This window comes from Microtus ochrogaster, chromosome 24 (assembly GCF_000317375.1).
Source record: "Microtus ochrogaster isolate Prairie Vole_2 chromosome 24, MicOch1.0, whole genome shotgun sequence".
Lineage (NCBI taxonomy): Eukaryota > Metazoa > Chordata > Mammalia > Rodentia > Cricetidae > Microtus > Microtus ochrogaster.
The window spans coordinates 35,877,612-35,886,801 of NC_022024.1; the positions used below are offsets into that span (position 1 = coordinate 35,877,612).

At 46.5% G+C, this 9,190-nt stretch overlaps 1 protein-coding gene across 1 annotated transcript in view; it reads left to right on the forward strand.

Moving 5' to 3' along the window:
* Rfx4 (regulatory factor X4) overlaps positions 1–2,345 on the forward strand; it is a 151,209-nt gene extending 148,864 nt beyond the window's left edge. The window contains exon 18 of the mRNA XM_005358245.2: positions 781–2,345. Within this exon, the coding sequence (XP_005358302.1) occupies positions 781–1,053 (273 nt within the window). The 3' untranslated portion in view covers positions 1,054–2,345. The remainder of the gene's footprint in view (positions 1–780) is intronic.
* Positions 2,346–9,190: the final 6,845 nt, after the last annotated feature.

Below are 9,190 nucleotides of genomic sequence, written 5' to 3' on the forward strand. Positions count from 1 at the left end.
TTCCTCCTTGCACATCTTCCAGGACTCCAGTGAATGTGAACCTAAAAGAGAGAGATGTTCTTTAAATGACAGGCACTAATAATAACCTTTGAAGCTGTTGGCTTGCTTTCTCTTCACAAAAGCCTGCTTGTGGCTGAGGTTCATGATTGAATTCAGCTGTAAAATGCTATTTTTAATGTCATTGTGTTTTACCTGGTAGGGCTGTTCTCTTGGGTTGATGGAATAGGACTTATCACATCTCCCTAAGTATCGATAAGCTCAAACCTATCCAGCAATCACACTTAACTGGACATACTTGCTAGTGTGTATACACAATGACACACGCATAACTACCACCACCACTACCTACTACTACGCACAAGCACAACCACCACCCCAACCATCCACTACCATCACCATGACCACCACCACCACCCCAGCCACCACCACTACCCCAACGACCCACCACCCAGCAGCAGCAGCACCACCACCACCACTACTACTACTCAGTATTCCCAGCTGGGTATGGTTCTCTCTTCGAACCATTTGACTTCTTAGAGTATTTCAGACCCACAGCTCACAGTTAGTCATTCCGTGTAAGCAAAGCACAAGCAGCCTCTAGCCGCGAGACCCCTGGGACTCTCCCACTGATTATTCACACTTGCACAGAGGCTCACCGATTCCTTTTCATCACCACCTGTGAATAGTGTCTTGCAATGTTTAGCTTACATACGTTTGCTCTTGGGTGCAGGCAACTTCAAGCTAACCTTAATTTTGTGGACTTTGTTTCTCCTCCACAAGTACCCTTTTAACAGCCCCACTTCTAGGATGGAGCCTTGCTTGATGAGCGGCACTCCCAGGCTGCATCCTACCCCCGTCACTCCTCGCTGGCCAGAGGTGCCAACAGCCAACGCATGCTACACGAGCCCATCTGTGCACTCCACGAGGTACGGGAACTCGAGTGACATGTACCCACCCCTGACCACGCGCAGGAATTCTGAGTACGAGCACATGCAACACTTTCCTGGCTTTGCTTACATCAACGGAGAGGCCTCCACTGGATGGGCTAAGTGACTGCTTTCATAGGAATTCATATTTAATATTAATAATTAATAATAATAATAAACCCAATACCCACCCTCCAGAAGACTTTATCTCTATACATAATAACTCGCGGGCTGTTCCTAAGCGTCCATTTTCCTAATGAGCAAGAGGATGGTCCACCTGGGATGAATAGACTTTAGTTCAGAAACAGGACTTACTAAAAGTCCCTGGGCTTGGGTTCCTGTCCCAAGCCAGACTTGACTGTTTCTAGAGAGCACTATCGTGGGCAGGCCGACCCGTGCCTTTCCCCTCTGTTCCATGACCTTGCATGGCAGCCACTCCCTGTAGGGTACTTATTTTCTCGTTGACAAAGCTCTTAAGTCTTTAAAGATGGATACTGGAGCCAGAATCCGGTTTGTATTCTTGGGTGGGCACGTCGTTTACCGAGAGCATTTGCCTTGCCCTGTCTGTCATCTCACTGCACAGCCCCCAGCCCTTGGACACTATCCACCTCCTGACTTGTGGTGGTGGTGGTGGTGGCATTGCTACTTCCTGGAGTCCTAGGGCTACGTGGAAGTTCCTAAAAATGCTAAGTAGCGTGTTCCACTCACACCTGCATTGTCTTGGGGTTGTAAGCACTGTTTGGAGGGACTGAGGAGGCCTGTTGTGTTCCGCCTTTAGTTGATTGATGTCCGTAGGACCAGTTCTTCTATGTACAAGGATGTGTCCTAAGTTTGCACAATGGCTGGCATCAGCGAAAGGCAGGAGAGGGTTTTCTTGAGTTCTGTGAGAAGTGTGGGTTTATGGCGGTCCACATCATCCTCCACTCTGCTGCTTTATGAGGCTGGATGGATCAGACTTTCACTTAGCCAGCGCCAAGTGTGACAGCTGTCCTGGTTCCTTCATAAGACTAGAATATTTTCCGACACTTTGCTAGAAAAAAACAATTCAAAGCTGTGCCTTTGAGTCTATACTATATTGTGTATGTGTGGAAATAAAAATGTATTGTACTTTGGGGAAATTTTTTCGTAGGTATTTTTTTTGTCAGATTTGCAGATATTTGTGAGGTTTGTTAGAGATTAACATAGGTTTTCTTTCTGTATTATAAGATGCACCAAGCAATTATGGTGGACCTATTACCCTATGGGTAAGAAATAAATCGAAATATGACATCGGATGTTTTAGCAAATGTTCTGTAAATAAAATGTTTGATCACACCACCCAGTGTGATAATCATGTCTACAGCTAAAATGGAAATAGTTTTATCTGTACAGTTGTGCAAGATATGAATGGTTTCACACTCAAATAAAAAGTATTGAAATGACCAGCTTCCATTTGGTTTTCATTTGCATTTGATATGCCGGGTGTGTGTCTATGATATAAATAACATTCTTAAATTCTTGGGACATGGGTAGGCAGAACAAAACTAAAGGCCTTGCTGAGTGTGGTGGTTTATACCCATAATCCTAGCACAGAGAAGGCGGAGGGTGGAGAATAGTGAGTTCAAGGTCAGCCTAGGTCTGGTCTATAAATAAATAAATAATTGCAAACAAGCAAATAAACAAACAGCAAAAGCCTTATATGACTGTGTACAGTTTGTTTCTTCAGTTCCCTGTCAACTTGTCGTACAGTTTGGGAGGCCCATGCATCTTGTCCTGACAGACGGCCGAGTGAGCACAGTGCCAATAGCGCATTGCGGGTGTGGAGAGGCCCTGCTCCACAGCGTGGGATCTGCCCTCCATTTGCCTGCCTGCTCTTGCAGGAAGGAATATTCTCCCTCAGCTCAGCATCATCAAGCGCTCCCCTGGCAGCAAGTTCATTATGCTTTGATGATCACTGGGTGTGAAGATATTTCAAGTGCCTCGCTTTAACTGAGAACCCACAGAACAGGAACATCACTGAGTACTTCCCAAGAGTTAAATCCTTCTCCAGCTCAGCATTTTGGTTCCGTGGCTAAGGGGCAACGGGATACAAAAGAAGTGGTTTCCTTTTGCCCAAATGTTCAGAATCTAGGAGCTAAGAGAGATGCAGAGCCATAGATTTCCAGAAGCCTATTCAGAAGTGACTGTGCTAACCCAAAGGTATGAGAATGTGACAAGTTAATTTGCATTTCGATTTATTTTTAAAGCCAAGGCCTTGTGTGCTATTACATAATAAGTTTATACCTGAAAGATAATTTTAAGATGGAAATTATTTGTGTTACACATAGCCTCCCCTTAAATATATTCAGCTGCGTTATCCTACAAAAAAGAAGATAGATGCTGGATCTCATTCTCTCATGGTAAATTAGTCTGACCTTTGGTTCACAATCCATTAGCTTTCTATGATGAAAGCAAGAGAGAGGATGAATGTAATTTTGAATTTAGGCACTGTTAAGAATAAACCTCAGGATGACTTCAAAGCAAGTGCTGGGTAAACAAAGGTGTGGTCTGTCTGACCTTTGTCTCAAGGAGCACAAAAAACAAAACAAAAACAAAACCCAAACAACAACAAACCACAAGTCATTATCAATTCTCCAGCCAGGTAACAGGATAAACAGTGCCCGTTTGCAAATAACAGTCACAAGTTCGTTAGCTGAGCAGCCCGTTAGGGGAAAGCTCTTCACCATTAACAAGAACCTGGGGTGGAGAGAGGGAGAAGAGGCTCCATGACCTTTCCAAGTGAGCAGGCACCCCTCACTGCTCAACCAGGAATGAATGACACCAACAAAGGAAGCAGCTTGAGATGGGGGCCAGCAGGCGCAGGGCATCCTCCCCAGGAGCCCAGGGCATAGCTGTGTTCCCAAATGTGTTAAACCCTGCACCTTAAGAAACGGAAATGCTCCTGGGGGCTGGCATCTTCTCTTTCTGGCTGTTCCTTTCCAGTCACCAGAGTGAGGATGAGAGAGGCTGGCGGCTGAGTGGGGCTGGGCACTTCTCAGAGGAGGCGCAGAAGAGTTTTGGCAATAGGACTTTTTCTTGAAAGCTCCGAGAGCTGAAGACTGGCTGAAGTCATGAATATCTACAGCCAGGATGTCACCCACGCTGCAGGCCCGTGGCATCCTTTCCATTTGTCCTGCTGTGTTCTTCGCCAGGCCTCGTCATCCCACATCTAAACCGAAAGGGATGTGTGGCCCCGGAGAAGACAACCCACACAAATAGGGGATGTTTGCCATTGAGGGAGCCCAATCATGGGATTAAAGCCCAGATCATTAGGGTAGCAGGTGCTTCACTGTCATGTGACCTTGGGTGTGCTTCCTCTGTATCCTGGACCCAAAGCAGGCCTGTTAACTGGCCCTGAAATTCCAGATCATGGTGTCTGTGCTGAAAAACCAAGGCTAGCAGATTTGGGGAAGGAGAGTGGACCCACAAGTTAGGCCGACAGCTGGTCAGTGATTCAGGGAGGCTTCTCCGCTGACGCCAGCACTCAGCCTGAGGGCCATGCCTGCAAGCTCAGCTGGCACATCTGCCTGTCACCTCCAAAGACCCCACCACTCCCTCTTCTCCAGCCCTGCCCACCAGCCCTTCTCCCAGCAGGAATCTTTTGCAATTTTCCCTCTGTTCAGGACTGGCTTGGATATCTGCCTCGGGAGCCATCAAAATGTCCACAGTGAAGCTGGAGATATACAGGGAGCACCTCGGGCTCTGTCCCTCTCTCATTGGCAGATGGCAAGATTTTAAAATATTAAACCCAGGGAAAGGGCATGACATAAATATGCTATTACAGGCAAAGGGGGGAAAGGAGGAGTTGCCATGGGCCTCCAGAAGCCTAGGAGGAAAGCTCTCTGCAATGAAATGAGAACAGAGATTTCGTATCGAGTCACCCAGAAGCTTAAAAACAAATGATGGATCTCCTTATTGGCATATTCTTACTAGAGTGAAGCAGCGGTGAATGAGGCTGAATCCTGGTCCCACCAAGGACAGGCTGCAGCAGGGACATTCCTATAACAGGAGATGTGGTACTGTGTAGGCACCAGGATTTTTATGCTCTCTGGGTGATATGTATTTAAGGTTGAGAAACCACAAGCCTTCCACCATGAAGCTCCAAGATTCAGGGACCTACTTCATGTGAGTTCTAGGTTTCTTTTTTTCCTACAGGGTCCCAGTGTCTCCAAAGAGGAGAGCCATTATTATCTATGCAAACTTGTCACCTCTCCACAGCCTTGTCACCTCTCCACAGCCTCTGCTGTGCTAGTTTTATCCACAGTCAAACCTTCCCATCTCTGTGGTGCCGTGACTTGGCCCTCCATCCATGCCAGACCCTGTCACTTTGTGTGACTCTCTCCTAACCTGGGACGTGACAGCTTTGGTCCCTTGGCAGCCTCCCAGGACACTGTCCTTGGAGACTCCTCTTCTTCCTGGGAGGTCAGGGCCTTCTGTGTTTCACCAGCCTCCTTCCTGAGCTCTTTCCCCACTCTCTTCCTGAACCTCAGACCACCCCAACACCCCCACATTTTGCTCCTGCTGGTGTAGGTGGGGCAGAAGACGTGGGCCACGGAGTTAAGAGCTGTTGCTAGGTGTGTGGGTGAAGAGAGATGGCGGGTGAGGAAACCAGAACTCCCCAGTCTTCTGCCTCCTCTTCTCATTATAAAGGTTTCGGTTCTTTGTGATCCTTTATGACAAGGAATCGGGTCTGACCATGACTGCAGGGTGAGAGAAATCGGCTTCAGAAACAGCTGCCGGACCGGTGTGTGGTATTTTATAACAGTATAATGGGGAGGTCTGAGGAGAGTTTGAGAAAAATTCATTCTCAAGAAACTGCCAAACTGTACCCCTGTGAAGGCCGGTATCAAAGATGTCCTGGTACAGACTAACCTCTAAGAGAACAGAGATAGGTGGTGTCTTTGGGCTGAAATGTAGTCAAGGGAAGACGGTCGTTAGAGAAGGCTCTTGTGTCACTGTTAGCTCCCACTCAGTCTCTGAGAGCGCTGAGCCCACCTACATTATCGCCTGGGGTCCACCAGGTACCGGACACATTAGATACACCGCATCTACATCTAATCCTGCCTGGTCAGTGGTTACCTCTCTTGTTTACACCCTGTTCAAGGGCACGCGGCTTAATGGGCAGTCCTGGGATTTGAACGGTACCCCCAGGTCCATCTGAGCTCCTTCTACGACAGCACACTGCCTTCTTCCTTCCTCCTTTTGTTTCCCCACTACCCTACCCTGTTCCTCTCTAAGCAACTTTGCAGCTTTCCAATCAAAGCTGCTGTGTTGACCAAGGTAACACAGCCCACTGGGGTCCAAGAGACGCTAGGAAGCTCTGAGAAACTGTGCTCGCTGGCTCGTTAAACGAAGGCAGTTCCTTAACAAGGGCCCCAGGGCTTCCCCTCCACCCAAGGTGGCATTCCATACACTGTGCAAGGATGACAGCTTTTCCTCTGTCGTTTTCCAAGGAAGGCATGACCAAAACACGATCAAGGACCAAGATTTGGTTATTCTATAAAGGATCAGGAACAAAGGAAATCAATAAAACGTTTTTCTTTTCTTTTTCTTTCTTTCTTTCTTTTTTTTTTTTTTAAATCAGGTCTCAGGGGGATTTTTATTACCAGGTTGGGGTGGGGAGCACCACAGGGAAGGAGCAATGAGCCGAGCATTCACTAGAATGAAGTCATTCGGGTGTGGGGGGAAGTAGGAGAGGGCTTGGCTGCCTCTTGCTGTTAAGGTCACTACCCTTTGACAGAGGTGGCCTCTGACCTCCACAACCCTACAATTCTATTTTGACTGATCCTGAAACCCATGAAATTCAGATGTAGGCCCTGCCCAAAAGTTGAGATACCACTGACTAACATGGGAAAAGCTCCTGGTATGTGCCCCCAGCTGAAAGGGGCTGGCAGTTCTTTGGCCAGGGATGCAATTTATTCTGTCCTGCTCCTTTCGGGGAAATGCTAATCCTTCATAGGCGACTGGAGGGGAAGACTTAAATGTGTTGATGATGAATGACAATAACCCTTTGTCCACTGCTGCCTCCTCCTAGGGTTGAACCTTAAGAAGTTTAATCAAATGTTGGTAAGTAAATTAATGCTTTACCGCAAAAGGAGGTGCTGGGACGAAGGGGTGTGAGAATATATTTCCTCTGACATGTGAATTTCAATACATTTAATTTCAAAGGCATTGGTCTGAGGAGGTGTTGAAAGGGTGCTTTAGATTCTTTATTTACACACACACACACACACACACACACATGAGGCAGGGTCACTGTCTTCAAACTGTATGGCAGCATGCATTGTGAAAGAAGTTACTTTAAAGTCATACAAAGCAAGCATTGCCTTGGAGTTTTCTCTCTTTTTTTTTTTTTTTTTTTTTGGTTTTTCGAGACAGGGTTTCTCTGTGGCTTTGGAGCCTGTCCTGGAACTCGCTCTGTAGACCAGGCTGGTCTCGAACTCACAGAGATCCGCCTGCCTCTGCCTCCCGAGTGCTGGGATTAAAGGCGTGCGCCACCATCGCCCGGCGGAGTTTTCTCTCTTAACAGTTGCAGCAGAGCTGGAGAGATGGCTCAGCAGGCAGTTAGGAGCGTGTGCTGTTCCCAGCACAACAGCCTGTAACTCCAGCTCCAATGGCTCTGACGCTTTTCTGGACTCCTTGGGTATCTGCATTTACACGTGCGCACGTGTAACGTGCAGCTATGCATTCGTATACGCATAATTAAAAATAAATATTTAAAAAGTAGTAACAACATCAGTAGCAGAAAAAGAAAACAAAATTAAGAAATAACCCGAGAACAAGTATCTTAATCGTGGAGATTCAGAGTTATTTTAAGGACACCAACTTCCCTTCCCCCATTTCAGTCCAGCTCACGCTGGGTATGGCCTCTCCATGCCAAGTCCCATGCACTGGCCACACTGACTCTTTGAACCCTATGACATCCCACAAAGTAGGTTCATTGCAGCTGAGAAAATCAGCATCCCAGGAGCACAAATGATTTACCCCAAACAGAGTGAACATTCACAAAAGGCTTTTTTCCCTGTTGGTTTCAAGAAAGGTTTAAAGATATTTGACAAACCACTGGCTTCTGGGACTCACAGTGAGTTGGGACTGAGGCGTCCCATCTCCTAGGCCAGGTTAATTGTTGACAGTTCTGCACGGCCACCCCAAGGGCTGGATTTTCCCAAGGGGGATGTGTTTCAGATTCCAAGTCAATAAACTACAGATAGAGCTGACCAACATCCAGAACTCGGGTCAATAGAATCTCCTGAAGGGCAAGGACCATTTCCTGTGCTAACTGAAAACCTACTGTATACAGTCAGTACAGATCAATCATAGGTGTATTTGCCAAAGACTAGCAAGAACCCTGGAAAGGTTGCTGAGGCTGGCTACCATTAGTTCTAAATTGTGCACACCACGACATGTCAGAGGATAGCTCTCAGGATTTGCTTCTCTCCTTACACAAGGTGGGATCAGGGACCGAGCTTGGGGCGTTAGACTTGGCAGCAAGCACCTTCACTGGCTGAACTATCTCAACTGCACACAGTCTGAGCCTTTCTTCCAGCATTTCATTCCAACGTTTCCTATAGCCTGAGAAAGCTTTCCTCACCACCCGCTTTTCTCATTGCTTGATTTGTGTAGTAAGTGCATTCAATTCCCTTCTTATCTCTCAGGAAGAATTTATTTGCTGTCTGGTTTTTATGATATCCTCAAACAATGGGATCAATTGCTTCTACTTGTTTTTGTTTTTTCATGGAGTCTAACATAATGTCATATTTCCAAAACATGGAGAATATTCATTAGAGGAACAAGCTACATTAATTAGTTTGCTATGAAAGGGTGACTTCATTCTTCATAAAAATGAAGTAAAGATAATTCATTCTGCCATGTTATTTAGTTTCTCAAAAAACTTTTAGGAGATCACCCAAAAACTAGTTCACTGCATGATCTTCTTTCAGAAATATCCATTCACTGGTTTTGAAATCCCAACTGCTGTTTAAATCCTCTGGCAAGCTTCTGGATTGACCGATACCCAGGCCTCAGCACAGACTGACTGACTCAGAACTCTTCATGTCCCCACAATGATAAACATAGAATTGACAGGTGATTCTCAGGAATATGATTTTTTTCTTTTGGTTTTTCGAGACCAGGTTTCTCTGTAGCTTTGGAGCCTGTCCTGGAACTAGCTCTTGTAGACCAGGCTGGCCCCAAACTCACAGAGATCCACCTGCCTCTACTTCCCAAGTGCTGGGAGTAAAGGCGTG